Source organism: Triturus cristatus, chromosome 6, assembly GCF_964204655.1.
Source record: "Triturus cristatus chromosome 6, aTriCri1.1, whole genome shotgun sequence".
Taxonomy (NCBI): domain Eukaryota; kingdom Metazoa; phylum Chordata; class Amphibia; order Caudata; family Salamandridae; genus Triturus; species Triturus cristatus.
The window spans coordinates 1,636,830,887-1,636,850,984 of record NC_140589.1 but is presented as its reverse complement, the minus strand read 5'-3'; the positions used below and the strand labels follow the sequence as shown (position 1 = coordinate 1,636,850,984).

General features: G+C 43.8%; 1 protein-coding gene across 6 annotated transcripts in view; it reads right to left on the bottom strand.

Moving 5' to 3' along the window:
• THADA (THADA armadillo repeat containing) overlaps positions 1-20,098 on the bottom strand; it is a 1,526,823-nt gene that overhangs the window by 1,363,973 nt on the left and 142,752 nt on the right. For all 6 annotated transcript variants that reach the window (XM_085612787.1, XM_085612792.1, XM_085612789.1 and 3 more), the window contains 3 exons: positions 13,672-13,862; positions 2,639-2,733; positions 1,420-1,640 (listed from right to left, as the gene is read on the bottom strand). In XM_085612787.1, the coding sequence (XP_085468913.1) occupies positions 1,420-1,640; positions 2,639-2,733; positions 13,672-13,862 (507 nt within the window). The remainder of the gene's footprint in view (positions 1-1,419; positions 1,641-2,638; positions 2,734-13,671; positions 13,863-20,098) is intronic.

The following is a 20,098-nucleotide window of genomic DNA, read 5'->3' as shown; positions in this document are numbered from 1 at the left end:
TCTTATTTTTGCCTAATTTTTGACAGCGGGTCATTTTCCAAATGGTCTGGGCAATTATCTACCTTCTTAATTGCACTCTTTCACTATTTGTAGAAATATGTAACTGCCCATTGACTCCACTGAAAATTTCTGGTGGCGCAGTCCAAGGCTCTCTTAAAGGATATGTACCATCCAATGTCATCATCTGGTATGACATTACTGCAGTGAAGTTCCAAAAATGAAATGATCCCATCTCACTATACCAGCTAAAGAATGCTTTGCCTGCTAATTTTGATAATCTGATTCCCCAAATATAGGATTCAAAATTTAAAAGTGTCTCCAAACCCACAGAACTATTAACATTTTCCACATTTCTCTTTATGTTCTAAATTTGGTTGAAGTTTCAGCATCGGTAAACATTTATTTTCAATTTAAGCAGCAGCTTGTTTAGAACACCACCAAATTGTGTCTGAACGGTAAATTGAGTCCTTTTGAACCAACCACAATGTGAACCAACTATCTCATCTTCTAATCTGCAGAGGTCTGGAAAGGGTCAAGAAGCAGATGGTCAAAGCTCGTGCTATGACATGATTACTGGGCATTTATTAGGAGAGGGATGATACTAGATAGGGCCTACTATAAAATCCCTTGAGCTATAAGGTTGAATGGAATGCCCTAGGAAACCAGATATATCTTATTATTTCTATACTGGTGTGAATAGTCCAGAGCAGAGTTTGAGGAATTCCACTATGTGGAACTCCACAAAGTGACAAAAGAACTCTGCCACGCTACGCAGAGTTCCGCAAGCTGCAGAGTGCATTACATTGCGCCATTCATGCTGACTTTTAGCGCCGGGTGTTTGTCCCAGGCTGTAAAATCAGCGAAAATGGCACCACGCACAGCACAAAAGGGGCCTGCTTCTTTCTGCCGCTTGAGTAGATGTTCTACTCGAGCGGCAGCTTCCTCAAATAGAACGGGAGGTTTCTCAACGTGAGCGGTAGCAATCATCCACGTTGAGAAATCTTGCCGGGAGGTGGTCTGGTGTAAGATTTTCCTCGCTCGCTGACTCAACGTTGGCGAGTGGGGAAAAGACTGTGCTCTGCGTTTTCAGAACTCCGTGCGCTACGCGTAGCGTGGAGGGGGAAAACTCTGCAAACGGAGCAGAATTTCACGCCTAAGCGTAATTGTGAACCATGTGTACAGAGAGGATCATCAATCCCAGCACCAGCAGAACCATCACAAGTAGTGTTTTATAAATGATTTGCACCAAGTCTTGTGATAAGGTGTCGATAAAACCAGCATAAGCGGTTGCATAATTTCAGGTCTTTAAAATAAGCAGCAGTATTTGTGTCAGTCTTTGGACTCCTAGTTTCATAATACATGCACATTTAAAGCAACTATAAAATACGAAATATTGTATGTACAAAAACCAACATTTACCGTGAACTGAGGGACAATAAAACCGATAAAATCTCCAGGAGCAGTTTTTCTCCATTCTGGCCCATGCTTCCTTGTTTCCAATCCAGCATAGCCAAAGCTCCCTGGCAGAGGAAGAGGAGGGCTGAGTCGGGCACGTCTTCCTTACACAGGTTCCCACAGCTGTTCAGAAACCAGTATGGTACAGCTGCAGAATCTACCGCCCGGAGCAACAGGTTACTCACCTGAGTAAAAGGAATGACGTGTGAAAAGACTGCTTAAGATGTGCATTGCACCAGAGTAGTGGAATCTTACAGCAAAAAGAATTGACTATACATGCCTAAAAAGATGTATAATTATTACTTAGGGTTAGCAATATCATTGATTTTAAGATACAGAGTACAGAAGTGTTAAAAGTACTTATTTTAATTTGAACCACTGTAATTGTCTCAAAAGCACAGCAAGTAAACAGCAGCAATGAACATTTCACACTGAGTGTGCTTCTTGTCAGATAGGCTATGTCTACTTAACAGTATGTTCTGGACCTGATGTCACAGTGCAAACCTAAACACTTGTGTATAGTAGTACAGGCACAGCAGTATTAAGGTAGGCATAAAGTATTTTTAGACATTAAAGGGTTGGCAGCAGCAAACCAAATGCCAGGCCATGTATAAGAGAGCCATTAAGTCTGCTGATGTCAAATCTAATGCAGACATAAAAGAAAAACTACTAGAAATTAATCTTCATAAAGCTAAATTACATTCAGTTTTAAGTGTACCACTACGATCCAATACTGAAATCCGGTTTGTACTCTTAAAGGATATTCACAACGCCGAACCTCTTAAAAAACAGAAACAGGGTTTTCTGTGAAATACTTTCCAAATTCCAAAATCTCCATTTCTTTTCAGCACTAGCACCTGCAGCCTACTAACTTGACATAAACTAACAGTGCCTAATCCCTCACTTCCATCATGAAGGAGGCAACCCAAAACACAATGTTTCCAATTGAAAACGTTAATTAACCAGAATTGAGCTAACACTAACATTCAGATAAAAGGGGTTAACCACACTGGGCTACTGTATGAGAAATTGTCACTGGGCAAGACCCTCCACACTGAAGCAGATCTTCATTCAGCTCTGTGTTGGAGATGAATAAGGGAAGATCACTAGAGTATATGTGTATCTGTTAATAAATAAAAATGTACAACACATTTTCCAAATATTGGCACAGAAACGTACTCACCAATAGCGGCAACTTCTCAGGTGGCTCAAACATAATCTTCAGATAAAGGATTACAGCCATTGCCGAAGTGCTTTGAACATTCTGCAAGAGCTCCTCTAGGAAATATAGATGACACATAATTATGTAGATATCATCTAAGGGCAGGGTTATAGGAATACACAGTGTATCATTTAGAAAGCAGGGCGAGGATGACATATGCCAGAGAGGTCATTCAGACACCCTAAATAAAGACGTGCTGGAGAAGGGGTGGCATTACGGATGCACACAGATAAACAAGTCACTTACCTTCAGTAACGATCTTTGTTCAGGATACTCTATCCAACCAGACTAAACCTTGTCTTGTGAATTTTCCCAAGGCGCCAAACTGGATCTGGAAAACTCAAAAGCAGTTCTCCCGCATGACGGTAGGTGGCGCCATGGGACTATGCGTCAATGCTGTTCTATTTTGGAGTTGAGGAACGAAGCTGCATATAAGCGCCACCCATGCGTGCAGACTTCGCTTTCTTTGACAAACTCGTCTGTGCCCTCAAATTTGGAGCCCATTTGTGTATAGACAGAATTCGTGTGCAGATTTCTAAATTGAGATCTTCCTACATACAAGAAAACATCCACAGAACAGGAAGGTGGGAGGGCGGTGAGGAATCTGGGATTAGATCAAGTATCCATCAGAAAGAACATTATCATATGTAATTAACTTCTAAGGGCTACGACTAACCACAGATTTCTCACCTTGTGAATAGATTCCAAATCAGTAACTTCCAAGGTGGTGGGTGTGTAGAATGGCTCAAACTAAAAAGAAAATGCTGGACTAAGACGGCAAAATGTCAATCTCGACAGACCTGATTGTCGAGGTAGTAGTAATGCTTCGTTAATGTGTGCACTGATACCCAAGTAGCTGCCTGACAGATATCCAGGATAGGCACTCTCCATGCCAACGCAGTGGTAGCAGCCTTGGCCCTGGTGAAATTAAACCTTCTGGAGGCTGTTTCTTGGCCAGTGCATAGCAGATCTTAATGCAGAGAACTCGCTATCAAGAGAAGGTCCGTTTTTGCCATTCTTTCCCAAGAGTACCCCACAAAGAGCAGATCGTCCACCGAAGGCCTTTGGTACGGTTGATCTCTCTAGGTCCAAACAATGGAATCTCTCTTCCTCTTTCGAGGGATTAGGTGAAGAAAAGAAGGTTAGTAAGGTGACGCATTGTCCAACATGAAGAGTTGTCACAAACTTCAGTAGGATTGCAATCTTTTATCCTTAACACCAGTTTTTCCCCAAAAAGGGTGGTAGAGTGAGGCTGGACAGAAAGGGACTGAAGTTCTCTCAGCCAGTGTGCAGATGTTATTGCAACCAGGAAGACCGCTTTTTTGGTTAGTAGGCACAATGGACAACTGTGCATTGGCACAAAAGAGGTAAACAACAACAGGAGCGTGAAAACCAGATTTAAGTCCTACTGTGGCATCACAAAGGGCTTAGCCGGGAAACAAACAGTTATCCTTTTAGGAAATGCATTAAAACCGGAGATTTGAACAAGGAAGTTTGGCCCAGCAAATGAAAAAAGGCCAGAAGAGTTGACAGGCAAATCTTAACTGTGCTCAGAGCAAGCCCTTTCTGGGCTTAAAACCAAAGCAAACTTCAACGCACCTGACAGTTTTGCCTACAATGGGTCCAACTGACAGGCACCGAACCAAGCCACAAACTTGTGCCACTGCCCTGCATGCACAGATTTCATGGAAGGGTGCATGGCTGCCAAGATGCCATCAATGATCTTGGGACAGAGATCAAAGGAGATCAACTGTTGCTGTTCAATTTCCATGCCCAGAGGTGCAGGTTGCACAGGCTCAGATACAAAACCCTGCACTGCTGCCGAGACAGAAGATCCTACAAAAGTAGAGGCTTGACGGGAGGACAGGGCTCGAAGTCCATAAGTTTCAAGGAACATATACCATACTCTCCTGACCCAATCCAGAGCCACTAGGATAATTTGTGGGCACGGTTGTTCCAAATCTTCAGAACTCAGGCAGGAGAGGTGGCAGCATTAAGACACACTGAAGTCCCATACTCCACTCTATTCAGAATGAGTCACCAAGAGAGAGCATTCTTGGAAACTCCAGCAGGCAAAAGTGCTGACATTGTGTGTTCTTAGTGGTGGTGAACAGATCGAGCAAGGGTACTCGCCACTGTTGGACGATGCCCTGTTACACTACCGGGAGTAACTGACATTTGTAATCTGCCCTGTCATTTAAAGAACCTCCCAGGTGATGTACTACCAGGGAAATTTGATGAAGATTCAACCGAGAGCTCCAGGGCCTCTTCGCACAGGACTCGGGACCCTCCCCACCCCACTGCCCTGCCTGTTGCAGATCCACACGGCAGTATTGTTGTCTGAGAGTACCTGCATCAGCCTCCCCTTGATTGTGGGCAGGAAGGCCTTCAAGGCAGAGGGAATCGCCCACAAACTCATACTCCAGCAAACTGATGTGGAAGCGCGTCTCCACCGGAGACCAGAGTCCTTGGGTCTCCACGTCTCCCAGATGCACTCCCCAACCCAGTGGCGATGAGTACACCACCACCACCATCAACTTCAAGTGGTTTAGGGAGAGGGGTCTTCCGTTGGTTCAATTGCAGTTGAGCAGCCAACACAGCAGATATTTTGCAGTCTCCTCTGAAACCGGGATGGGATCTGATAGGTTCCCCCGGTGCAGGGCCCACTGAGACTTTAGATTCCACTGTATGGCCTGCATATGCCACCTGGAATGGTCTGCAAGCAGGATGCAAGAGGCTAATAGACTAAGAAGCCTCAGAGCCATACTCACTGAAATGCAGGACAGAGGTTGAAACATCCGATCATAGCCCAAATGTCCTGGATTAATAGGTCCAGAGTAAATGCTTTTAAGTGCAATGCACTTTTAAGGAGTCGGGAGTGCCTTTGGCAGGTTGATTGAGAACCCAAATTATGTTAAGAGATTTGCAGTTGTTTACAGAGGGCAGAGACTTACTTTGGTGATTCCACCTTCAACATCCAGTCTTCAAGGTAGAAGAACGCCAGTAACTCCAGATCCATGAAGATGGGGAGTAACCACCACCATCACGCCAGCGCCAGGACACCTACGGGTAACAGTCGCGCTCTATAAATTCCTATAACATAAAATAACATAACATCACCTTTGAGAACACCGAGGAGCACTGATGAGGCCGAAAGGGAGCAAGGCAAACTGTAAGTGCTCTGGCCCACCTGGAATCACAGGTACTGTAAGTGGGCCTGCAGGACCGGGATGCGAAAATAAGCATCCTGCATGTCCAACGCCACCATGCAGACTCCTTGATCCAGGACAGCAAGAACCTGGGCTAAGATTAGCATTTTGAATTTGTCATTGCACATGAAGACGTTGAGAGGGCTTACATCTAGGATAGGACAAAGGCCTCCATCCTTCTTCGGGACAAGGAAGTAGTGGGAATGGCACCCATTTCCTACTTTAAAGGCCAGCACCCTCTCTATGGCTGGTTTGGCCAAACAAGACTTCAGTTCCGGCCATAATAAGGACATATGGACCTCCGAAAAGTGGTCAGATGACAGAGTCAAGTGTGGTTGGTTGAAAAGAAATGGTGACCCGTAGCCCCTTTGGACAATCTGCTGGATGCATCTGTCTGATGTAATTTGTTGCCACACCTGCATAAAGGGCCTGATCCTGCCTCTTACCAGATGATTGTGTGCTGCTAAGGGCACTCTAAAGTATTTTCGTGGTTGCGGCTCTAGGGACGGTGTATTGGGATGAGCGCTGCCCCAGATGGCCAGGTCAGTATCGGTTGGGTCCATGGCCTGACCTTGATAAGGCTGTAAGGCCTGTTGTGCGGGCAGCAGAGCCTGGCTCTGCCGATACGCCAAGCGCCTGGCATACCCCCAAAAAAGGTCAAAACTGTTGGGGGTGGGGGGGTGGCGAACTGCCTGAGTGGAGCTGAAAGGCCCAAAGAGTGCACCGTGGCTCAACTCTCCTTAAAGCTTTCTAAGGCAGAGTGCACCTTTTCACCAAACAGGCAGGAGCCATTGAAAGACATGTTAATTAAGGACACCTGGCCGTCCCCGGAGAAGCCTGTGATTTCATCCATGCATGGATGTGGAGCACCACACTCACTCGAATAGCCCTTACCAGACAATCTGCGCTGTTTAGGCCCGAATGGATTATGAATTTGGAAGCAGCCTAACCGTCCTAAATGGTCTGGGCTAAGGAGGCATGCTAGTCTGCTGGGAACGCCAGTTTGGTCTCATCAACCATGTTCCAAAGGGTGTGGGTGTAGCAGCTGAGCAGGCAGCTAGCATTAACCGACTTCAAAGCAAGGCTGGCTGAGGAGAGCCTTCATTTGCCTAACCTATTCTCCGTTTTGACTCCCTGTCAGGAGGAGTGGTTGGGAAGGCATTAGGGTTTACTCTACTGGTGGACACCTGTAGCACTAAGCTCTCAGGGGTTGAGTGCTAAGTCAGGAAATACTAGTTGCTTGGGGCAAGTCTATGCCGCCAAGCAAGTTGCCAGTTAAGTGGGGGACCAGAACATGGCTTAGACCAAGTGCCCAACAGTGTGTCAGTGACGGTTCATTGAAGGGTGAGAGAGGTTTGGTCAGTGTCTGGCCAGGCCTCAGGACCTCTGTCAGCACATTCATTTTGACCTCCATAGTGTGCAGGTGGCAGCGAACGACCTCAGCCTGCCTTCCTAATTACAGCAGTGAATGATGTACTTTCTTCTGTTGCTGGTGAGGTGTCTAGCACACTGGCAACCTGTAAGTCAATGTACAGGTGCCGAGCCCCAAAGCAGGTACTGGCCCTGGTATGGAACCCAAAGTGAATTCAAGGAGCACAGATAGTGCAGAGGGTGCACCCGCTGGCAGTAACCGAACGGGAGGTCCATGCAGACCCTTGGGTCCCGGAGTTGGACCAGAGGGAACCTGAAGTATGTCAAAGATGCAAAAACCAAAGGAAATGATGGACGGAGTGTTGAACATTGCAAGCACTCACCCCCAGTCAACTGATCTGGGTTTATTCCATCACCGTTCTTTAGCCCACTCTGCCACCCCAGTTCAGACATGGCCATATGCAAATCAGTCTGACCCTGTGCCTGATGGGAACAGTCCAGCCCGAACTGCCAAGCCATGTCTTCCCTGGACCGGAAACAAGCTTCCTAGGACCGGTTTCTGGTATTTCAGCCGTCTTCAGCCAGGCTTGCTTGAATCCAGTGGCAAAGTGAGCAAGGGACTCACGTCTGAGCATACCTTGCCAACTTATGGCGAACAAAGCAAAAACCAAAGGAAATGATGGACGGAGTGTTGAACATTTCAAGCACTCACCCCCAGTCAACTGATCTGGGTTTAATCCATCACCGTTCTTTAGCCCACTCTGCCACCCCAGTTTATGACAAAGATGCACAGCATGGCCTCTCAAACGGCTTCCACTTGTTGGGACGTTGCCAATGGACCAGGAAAGTTGGAGTGCATTGGGACGAAAGATGGAATCAGCTCCTCAGTGGAACAGGAGCAAGACCTAGAGGCAGGATGACGTCCTCATGCCTCCTCTGGAGAGCGAGGGTGGTGGAAAACTACAGACTCCCGCTTGGAATTCTTATGTTTCTTCTTTGACTTTCCAGAAGAGTTCGTTCACAAAGATTATCTGCCACAGGAACAACTTCGTGAGTGGGTCCACACTCTCAACTTCGACCTTGGAACAAGACCATTGTGGAGCCTTCCAGTGCTTCACCAACAATCGCTTTGCGGTCTCGGATGGCTTTTGGATTCATCTGGGTGAAGTTGTTGCAGACACTGAAGTATTGCTTCACACCCAATCACCAGAGGTGCACCTCAAGGGGATCTGTCACCGACATCTTACAAGGTTTAAACCGTGTCATTTTAGGAGATGACATGTCACTTGCACAATGGTAAGGTTTTTGGGGTAGTTTCTTTACAGGGTGAAAGCGGGAAAGAGAGTAGCTCCGGATCCATGTCTGAGGCACGGAAAGAAAGAAACTGACATCAGTGCGCATGACATCAGTGCGCATGGGTGGTGCTTATATGTGGTTGCGTTTGGCACTTACGGTGTGGAACGGCATTGACACGGAGTCATATGGCCCCACCTACCGGTGCGCATGAACATTCCTTTTGAGTTTTCTAGCTCCAATCTGGTGCTTGGGGGAAATTTACAAAGTAAGGAATCCACTGTTATAAGTATCCATCAAAAAAGTTCATATTCCAGAAAAAAGAAAAATGAACCCTGTCTTACTCCTTGCAATGTCCGCAATATCCAAGTTGCACCACAACTCACAACTGAGTGCTATGTCTAGGTAGTAACAAAAGCCTTGTTAGAATTCACTCTCCGCTATCACTTTTGTGTAATATGCTTGGGGATCATCTTAAATAACACTTCTTACTCGTCCACCAAATATCAAACATAAATAAGAATTAAATACCTTGCTTACTATTGATTGCAAGTGTACGAGTAAAACATAATTTGATTCCAAATTCATTTTTTAAGAAGCCTAGGTCATTGTTAAGAATAAACACATCATAGAATATTTTATGCATTGGAAATATGGTGAAGTTTAAGCCAGCTGTTTAAGAGTAATAGGGTGAGACAGGAATAGCGTTAATCCGAATAAAGTTTTCAAAGTCTATAATCCAAAATCAGTGTTTTCCAAAACAACATTCCACTATTATGTCTGATTGCATTTTATTCATAAACTGACAGTGCACACAATCAGGAACACATCGTATACATATGAGGATGGACAGCCCAATGATGAATGAGTATTCTAAAGTGGCCACACAGATGGCCATGAGACAAAGAAGCCACGGCAAAACAGCAGAATGTTGCTGTGCTCTTGGGTGTCTATCTGAAAAAAACAACTGCAAGCGGTTGATACAAAAGAAGCTTGCCTGCTGACAGCATTAACATCAGAAGTAATTATTACACTATGCTAGGTCCTCAATGTAATGGGTGCACGATCTCAGGGCTGGATTCAAATCCTGGGGCAGTATTACACGTAGGGTTCCACGGTGCAACGGGTGTGGGTGCCTACAGGCCACTATGGTTATTACAGAAGGGGTTGCAGACGCTTGTACACTCCTTCATTTATACTGATATTACTGCTGCACATGCTGCCCCATCACTATATCGAGAGGGCATTCAATCATTTGCATGGGGTGTGGCCCCATGCAAATGAGGGAAACACTTTGCACCTGCGCCATATTACGTACACAGTCAGAGACATACAGGCCCTTAGGAGGTGCACTATTCAGTGCGCCTCCTTAAGCCAGGGAAAAGAGAGTACTTTGGGCCCCCAACCAGACATCCCATGGTGTCAGGTGCAGTCACTCACTGCACCTGCCCGCAAGGGGATATGTCTCCCTTTTTAAAAAATCAATAATAATAACGGGGTGTCCCAGTACCATGCAGAACCTGGGGAGTATCAACAGTATATAGACAGTGGTTCTGCCATGAGGAAGGAAATTTCTTTAAACAAATACATTTGTCCTCCCAAATGTAGAACTATCAATTAATGATACATGAAAACACACCACTGAACATAGACATGAATAGAAATTACAAACGACAAGGACTCGATTGAACTTGAAAAATTGTATATGATATATTAGAAAGTCATATATCGTATGTGATTATAGATTTATCAATAATAATAAAAGACAGGACTAATACACATTACACGGATTCAAAACAAAACAACCGAAAATACAAAAATACAAAGTCGTGACATAAAAGTGTGACTGAAAAAATAGAAAATCAAAATGTTATACTTAAATGACATATAAAGAAAAACTTGTTTCAGCATCCATATATACTAGATCACCTTAAATAGACATGCGATTTTCATTCCAAGCATAAATGCTTGTATATAGGGGGGGGGGTCGAAACGTTGATGTTAACTACACGAGTGTGGGTAGACAACATCACACTGGGGTCTTCATCAGGATTATAAACTAAGAGTGTACAGCCTGTTTTAGAAAATATCTCTGGGACAAATATGATGAAAGTGGACCGCGTATTCTCCACTCAGAGTCACTTAAAACCTTAATGCCTGGAGTCTTCAAACAAAGGACAATTCAAGAAAGGAGCCAATTAAGGGCATTCCTGTAAAGCAGACCTCTTCTGCTTCAGATTAATGCAGTACAACAAGAAGCATCCTTGATTTCTCCGGCGTATTGAAAATTTATTATAACTCGGCAGTTACAACGATTTGGTCAGCGGTGCGTTTTCATGTATCATTAATTGATAGTCCCTGTTTTAAAGGGCATGCCTTTTAGATTGTGAAACACGGAGCAGGTTGTAAACAGCCGCTCCGTAGTTCACTGAATGCACTGCCCTCAGGGCAGGCATGGGTTAGGGGCTGCCCTCAGGGCAGCATACTCATTGTAATAGGATGCACTGTTACAAGTTTGCGCCAAGCATACTTAATTAAAGGTGCACTGTGGTGCAAACAGGGACAGGGCACCCTATCTGTAACACGGGCCCTCGTTGTACAGTAGATGCCTGATTTTAGAGTGGAAACCATAAAAAAGGCTGGGAGATTGATCTATTGACTCAAGAAGGAACCTTAAAACACTCACAAGGCAGAGATCAGTAGACCTGAAGTTGCAGAAATGCCTTCATTCATTACATCAAGAAACAGAAATTGCTGCAAACATTATCAGGTGAGTACAATTTCTAAAAAGGTAACCGACATGGATTCCAAGACCAGCAACAGAAGTTAGATGTGGAGACACCAGTGATAAATCAAGAGTAACTAATACAGTTTGTGAATGTGACAAAAGACCTCTGATCAAGACCAGATTGCCCTCTATGCAGACAATGTCCTCCTGTTCCTCTCCTGTCCCTCTGTGATGGGACCCAGATTAATCCAAATGTCCCTCCTAGTTCTGCTTAAAGGTGACAGAGAGATAGTCAGCTGGCAATCCCATCTTCCAGTTCTTCCAATACTTGGGGCTCCACATTGGCCTAGTGCCTAGACCTCATGTGGAGCCTCAATCTTGCCCCTTATTTGTCCAAATGAGGAGAGACTTTGATTGGTGAGCTAAGCTCACGTGGTGGCGCTGTCTAATATGATGGTCCTACTGCAGTTCTTGCGTGTCTTACAAAGGTTCCCGCTTGTGATCTCCCTAGGGTGGTTACTTTTTGTGGGTGAATCAAACACCCACATATCGCATAAAGCAAATGTATGCCATCTACCTATGATGGTGGAATGGGCATAGTGGATTTGCATCTGTACTACTGGGCATCATAGATTCTGGTGCTTAACGATTGACTAAACCAAGGTTGGCAGGACCCTGCATTCCAAGCAGAGGTTTACCTAACTGCTTATGATAATATAATGGGACTAATGTAAGCCTCCCCCACCCTCCGCTCATTTCTGGAGGATCAAAGGGCTGTGTTTTTGTCATGGAGGTCGGCACTCTGATTGATTGGGGGGAATTGTAAGATCACACTGGAAACACCTGTGGCAGGACCATGTCATGAGCAGAGTGCTAAAATAGAGGAATTTGACAAGTAGGATCTCATTGGGATCTCAAGACGTGGGGATATACAGCAGGACTCCCATATAAAGTGTTTTGAAGACCTCCAGGCGGAATTTGCGCTTCATAAATCCCAGTTCTATAAATATTAGCAACTTTGACATGCACTGTCACCCCTTTGTGCTTCTTCATTCAGATACCCAAATATAACCAGAGAAAATCCTTATTGGCACCATAGAGAAAGGGGGGATTTACCAAATCTATAAGTACTTAGTTATAAACTCACCAGACTTGTAAGCAGGGCTAAAGGAGATATGGGAGAGATAGGTGGGTACCCAGGAGAAGCTCTGGTGAGCGTTGATGCAACCCTTGCTCACTTGCTCTCTTTGTCCAGTTGAAAAGGCCGACTTCTTTCACATGGTATGGGGTATTCAATTATAACAAAATACTGGACTGTAATTTTTAATACTCTGTTGCATATACTCTGGAGACCTACAGAACCTTCACCCTGAATATTATTTGCTGGATGTCCTAGAGGATTTGGGGGGATGTTTAGGTGACCATATCTTGGTTGGGATCGAACCAATGATCGTTAACAGAGACATGCATGCTACTGGAACTCTGCAGATTCTGCAGAATATACCCTCCGCACCCTTTGTTGAACTGTTGATGTTGATTTGAACGTTGCAGTGTGATGGATTAGTGCGTGAAACGAGAAGAGCTTATCTATATTGAAAGAGGCTATCCTCAAACATCACAAAATCTGCGGGAAATGGTGGGACTACAGTGGCTTTACATGATTAATTTACTGTACTGTGACATATGTCAACTCAGGGATTTTAATTACCGTGATTGCACAGTGTTTATTGTTCTGTATTATAGAATCAATAAAAAGTTGCTTATAAACAAAGACATCCGATCAAGGATGAGAGTTATACAAAGTCAATTAAAGAGAGAACCTTTGTACAGTGATCAGTTGGTTTGTATCTAAATCAATATTCTCTAAAACCCACAAACATACAGTCAGAATATTCATGCATATAGTTTCCTTTTATATTAATGCTCATAAGATATCGAAGTGGCAGGGTTTTTCGCTTGCTAGCTTTAGACAGCAAAGGCAATTTTTTTTAGATAACTCCTCTATTTCTTGGTGCCTTTGTCATTGTTCTCCAGCGCCTAGATATGGGTTGTTTAATGGTGTGAATGAATTACAAATAAATACAAAAATAAAACTAAAGTTGTATCACTTAATACATGTGGCAAACATAACAGAGCATGCATGAGTTTGTATCTTCCAATTTCCGCTTCAATACGCAAATGTCTTGATCTGAGGTTTTGCCTGAAGAACTCCAACATTGCTGCAGTAGTACTTTTCATACTGTATACAAAAACATGCATTCATCAAGTTTTGAGATGGGATCTATGCACTTCCGGATAGGAGTTAAAGTAATAGAACTTCTGGCAAATAGATGTGCATGGGCATTTCAATAACATGAATTGGTAAGGATTAGAAAATTGATTTTGTTACTCACCGTCGATTAAAAAACTTGAGAAACATTTGAGGAGGCCGCACATGCTTTTGCAAACAGGCGAATTGCGATCATCCCGAAGGGCCTCCTGGACAGTATTTTGAACTCTCTGCACCAAAATCATCGAAATCTTCACGGCCATCAACAAGTCATACATCAGCTGTGTTTGGGCAATTCGATTCCCATTGAGAGCCCTTTGGAAATTATATCAAAAACAGGTACTGTTATCCATAGGATTTCTTTATACAAAAAAATAAAAAAAACGAACAGGAAGGGATGTTTAAACTATTATCAATGGTGGCTCAACCTTTGGGCTTCGGGGCTCTGCACTCCTTGCTTTCAGCCATTTCTTTGCGGTCTTGCAACAAACCACTCGAGCTCTCTGTTGCAGATAGTATTGTATACAATACTCCACAGAGTCAACCCTTGCTCATGATTTGGAGGCTTTTCAGTCAGTCTCATTTTTCTACTTTTTATTAGTTGCCTTTCTTTCCATTCTGCATTTGTCCCTTCCTTGAAGAACAGTTATTGCTTTTGACTGACTATGATGTTTAGCCTTCCACTGATGAGGTCACAGGACTACTTTTTGTTATTTATTTCCTTAATGTCATTACTTGTTTAACACTCCATCCGCTCCATCGCTCCACAGTGCTTCTACAGTTATCCTCTTCCTCCCTAATCTGTGTTTTCCCCTCCTAGTTCTAAATCCTAACAATTCCATACCAGTCAGGAGGGCTGGTGTGATGGTGCATTTGAGTCTCTATGTGGATGATGGGACAAGAATGATGGTCCAGTGTGCATTATGGATATAGTGCAGGACTGTAGAATAGCTACTCGCGCATTTGTCTGTATTTACGAAAATGTCGAATTTCAGACATCCAGTTGTGAAACTCTCACTTTTAATAACATCCACGAGATTTACCTGCACAAAGCCGATGCATTTCTTATGTTTGACAGCATTGGCACGAGAACCACTTTCTTAGAGATGCAAGAAATAAAAGCACATGAAAAATACAATAATACTTTTGGATACATTTCAGGGTGTGCATATTTAAATCAAACGATTTGGGTGGAATGTACGAGCCACCTGCTGGATTTGGACTTCTATAATTGTCAACGAGTTTTAAAAATGTTTTCAAGGCAAATACGTGAGATTGCGCTAAACTCCTGAGTATTCAGAAAGAAAATTCCAAACAAAAGCATTAGTGCTTCGGTTATTTTCAGTACAGCATACACGACGATGAACAAATCAGGGTAATTTATAATTTTTATGCATATTTTTTACAAACTTTTTTAATTCATTTTGTCCAACAGAAAACAGCATAAATACGCAGGTCATGTCCCCAAACGTACATAAGGAGTAACATCACATTCACAGATTACGGCAGTACAAGTAGTATAGCAGTGTGCACGGCAGAACATAGGCAGCAGAAAAATTAACAACCAGTAAGGGAGCAAGACATTTTTAATCCAAGTCATCGAGCCCAGTAAAAGGCAAGTGATACAGCAATGTCATACATGGTTGTCACATCTATTATACATTGGCATAGGCACAAAATCACAACTCACCATCTGAGCCATCCTCTGAGCCAGAGTCACCCTCATCAGTAAACCTATTAAGTAGGGACCCCCACAGCATAATCGTGTCCAAGGGAACCTAATCAGGACGGGTAAGGCGCTTGTGCATCTTCTCCGACACCCTCTATTCTAGAAAATCACGCAGCCACGAAGACCTTAGAAGCACTCGAGTAATCATCCACCCAATGGCTATTCGCCTGAAAGTAGCACAAGCTTGTAGGGAATCTTTCATCCTTTGGGCTTCACCACCACCCTCAGGAGGCATGCCAGCGGAGTTAGAGGGATCGCCAATACCATTGCCCTCACAATTATAGGCACCATCTCCTTCCAGAATCCCTGAATCCCGAAACAAGCCCAGGCCAAATGCAAGAGAGTGGCCCCCAACACCCCACACAACGTGCCTTCCTCCAGAGGTCTATCCTAGTCCGCTGCCTACAGGTCACATAGATGCGATTTAAACAAGCATTTGCAATGCAATAGGTCTCGCATTTTAGCGAGTTTGAGCTATGGACATTGTAAATGACAATGCATTTTATTTATGTTTTGGTTTTTAAAACATAAATAAAAGGCATTGTCATTTATAATGCCAATAGCTTAAACTCGCGTAAACGCGAGACCTATTGCATTGCAAATGCTTCTTTTTCTTGTATGCTGGAATTTTGCCACTGGGTGTCAACCGCGAGTGCAGATTTCTTCCTTGAATGTACTTTGTGATTTCCTTCCAGATGAAAAGTCTTTGCTTTGTGGCACCCACAAAGTCATGCAAGGCAGCTTGAGAGAGGATTTTCAGGCAACCGGTAACTAGTTAAGTGCAATTAATGGAGGCGAGATATAGGCTTGCAATTATATATCTAGTAGTATTTTACCAGCAGAGTTCTGAATTCTCTGTAATCTTCTCATGGTTGATAAAGGTGAGCCGTGATCTAGACCATTAGCATATTCTAGTTTTGACAGGACAATAGATGTTGTCACTTGTACCTTGTGGGAGAATCCTAGATGCGGGAAGATGCACTGCAGTGTTTTCATGGTGTTAGAATGATGGGGCACTGCTCTCTGTATTTCCGGCGACACCACTGACTGGACTGCCACGTGGTAGAGGCAACCCTTTCTTTTTAAGGCGCACTGCTTAGCCCCATGGATGGAGGATAGACTCCTTACAGTGGAAGACTGCTACATAAATGGTGTATTTATGCCCTAAAACCAGATGATCACAAATCATAATTTAGCTCCTGGGCAGTTGCTGACCTACGGGGCCTTCACTCGTACATTTGAATGCCTTTGGCATTCAGGGCCAAAAGAACCCCTGCGACATGACGGCTCATGATGTCAGGTAATAGCAGACGCTTGATAACCTGGCTTCACAGGGTGCTTAATTGTATGGTAAGGATAGACTTGCTGAAGGCATAGATGGAAGCAGACCTTGGGCAACAACATGTTCGACAACGAAGGGGGCAGGATGCGGTCTCACAGATAACAGGTGTCCCGGAATACATGACTGAAATTCACACAATTTAACTACTTACACCAAGCTTAACTCTCCCCAAGAAAATAGGGACATCTTTGAAGGTTACCCTAGATTATGCCCTGGAAGCTTTGCTCAGCCAGCATAATTTATCCATATGGTATGGTCTTGCCTGATGATACAGGGATACTGGTCACATGTTATTGACTATCTCGGTGAGTGCCTTGAGCGGGAACTAGAGCGGACTCCTCAGATATGTTTGTTAGGCCGATTTATCCATCCAACACTCAAAAGAGCCGGTAATAAGCTGATAGACCTGGCACTTGCTCTAGCTAGAAAATGAATAGCCAGGACCTGGAAGTCGAGATCAGGCGGGAATAACAAAAATGGGCTAGAGAGGTGGTATGCTGGGCTAGAGCGGAGGAAGAGTGTCTTTTGATGGAAGAGGAGAACGGTTCTTGAAGACGAACCCTATATGAGATGTGGAGGGAATTTACCCAGGGATTCATAGAGTATTTTAACCCCCTCAGAGCCCACACTGAGCCTCACCCGGGTCCTGCAGATTTAGACCAGGACTTGGGGAAGATAGCACCTCAGATCACGCTAGTTGCAGTCCCCTGACCTGCTGGATCATCATCTCCCCTAGTCGTACAGCTGACCCGACCCACACACACCATACGGCTATACAACCCTTAACATAAATGAGAAGATACAAATCTGTGCATGTTTACTGGTTGGTTTGCAACTGATTGTTTATGTTTTGAGAACCTCAACTCTACAATAATAATGATGCAGTACAAATCAAAATGTTTATCATAACAGCAAATGTATGTCAAGTTTATGGACTGTAAAACTGATGCCAACAAAAAGGTTTTTTTTAAAAAGCTGAGCAGACAGACATCATGCGGAGGAGAAAAAAAGGATGAGATTTTCTTAAAAACAGGCATATGCTATCATGTATTTGTATAGAACGCTAGTGTTTACCTATGGGTGTAGTGTTTTGTTATAGTTGCTAAAACATGATAGGCAGCATGGTATGAGTGCATGCTTAGCAGTTAAATGTTTTTTTAGAAATATACTGTTTTACGACTCCATTTATTCTCAAAACACAACATAAATATGGGTAAATACCAATAAGATGGCCCAAAAATAAATATGGATAAATACAGGCATAAATGTGAAAAAAATAAATACCATAACACCGGGAGCTCTGGTTATTATCCACTGTGTTGAAAGCACCTGAAAGGTTCAACAGAAATAGGGCCGCAACTCCATTATGGTCTACTGTGTTTTTTAAGTTTATCTCAGGTAGAGATTTAGGCTGACTTACTGCCTCTTCCTGGACTCAATCCAGTTGGGAAGTCGGAAAGTAGGGAGTTTTCTTCAATGGATTGTTACTGGACAAAGGCAGCTCTTTCTAAGTTTGCCTAAGAGTGGTCCCCTTGCTGTAGGCCTGTAATTGCTGGTGTCTTGAGGGTCGACGTTTGTTTTCTGGAGCGTAAGTATTCCTTTTTTAAGTCTTCTGAAAAACATCTGTCGTTAAGGAGTGGTTGATCAGTGTTCTGACTGGAATGCCCGCTCGAGTTGTTAGAAAAATATTTTGGGAAGATTTGTTCGGGACAAGAGTCCGACATGCAACTGGCACACCTGCAGAGTGCAGAGGATGTGTTAGCCTTCCCCTGGATGGGTTTGTTGGAAAAGGGTCAGTGTTGTTTGTTCTTTTGTGTCATGTATGAATCCAACATCTGCTTTTGTTGTATAATGTGTTGCCAGGTTGAGATAAAATTCCTGCGACATGAGATGGGATTCTTCAGTCCATTTGGGACTGTGAAATGCTGTGAGTATTAAAAAAAAAAAAAAATCTTCATAGGAGAATTTTGTGTTGTGAATTTTACTTGAGTAGTATTCTTATTAGCTTGATTGTTGACTTGTATGTTCTGTTATGTCTGTGCAAGCATATTTTCTCCAAGGTATGTTTATTTTTTGAGCCAGGTGCGTTGAAGCTTTGTGATTTGATGTTTTATCTTTTTAACAGCTGGATTCATCCGAGAGCCATTTTTTAATAATGTTTAGAGTTTTTCAACTGAGTTTATTGTGTCCAGATCTGTGTTGGAAGTACACTGGGTTTCTAGGTCCTCCAAATTCAGCTTGTTCCAAGGTCGATATGTAGTTGCAGGTAAACTGAACTTAGTTGTGGTGAGTAGTGCTGTCTAGTTTAGGAAGACAACTAGGTGGTGGTGTGGCCATGTGACCCAAGTAACCTTCTGGAATGGGACATAGGTCTGGGTTGCCAAAAATGACACCCAACATGTGTCCTGCATTGTGTGTGTGTGGATTTGTGAATGAGCATTGGGCAGTTGGGCGTGTCTAGGCCAGTGAAGATTATTCTCGAGTGGGGTATTGAATATGCTACTTACCAGTATGCATCTGTTCTTGGCATGTAGGGCTGCTGACATTCATATCTGTGCATAGATCGCCGCCTAGTGTTGGGTCCGGATGATTGCACGTTGTTGTCCTGGAAGAGTCTTCGAAGTATCCTGGGATATGTGACTCCTCCCCTGGACTACAGTGCGCATGGGCATCCTCTCCATCCTCAGATTGTTTTTCGCCATTGTGGCAGTGATGGAGTAGATACAGAAAGTGATGACCATGCTTTACAGTAATTCTGAGAGCTGCAGCTGCTACAGGCGCCGGGGAGGAGGGAGGGCGATATGACTGTCAGCAGCCCTACATGCCAAGAACAGATGCATACTGGTAAGTAGCATATTCAGTTCGAGGCATGTGGGCTGCTGAATTCATATCTGTGCATAGAATACATAGCAGTGCCCTCTATTAGCGGCGGCTACCAGTGCCAGCTGCAGCGGTCTGAAAAAGAGTTTTGAGAACAGCCTGTCCTACAGCTGCCTGCTGTTTTGAGTGTACATCTACACAATAGTGTTTGGTAAATGTATGTGTAGTGGACCAGGTGGCTGCTCTACATATATCATGCAAAGGAATGTTTCCTAGGAAAGCCATGGAGGCCCCTAACTTACGTGTTGAGTGGGCTCGTGGGGGAATCGTTAAAGTGCGTTTAGCCTTTTGATAGCAAATTTGAATACATTTAACGATCCATCTGGCTATACCTGCTTTGGAGATAGCGTTACCTTTGTGGTGAGGGGCAAAGGCAACGAAAAGTTGTTGTGTTTTCCTAAAGGGTTTGGTCCTGTCGATATAATACATGAGGGCCCTCTTTACATCTAGGGTATGGAGTGCCCTTTCAGCGACAGTCTGTGGGTTTTGAAAGAAAACCGGCAGTTCAATAGTCTGATTCATGTGGAACTGCGATACCACCTTGGGCATGAACTTGGGGATGGTACGTAGTACGACCCTGTTGGCGTGAACTTGTATAAA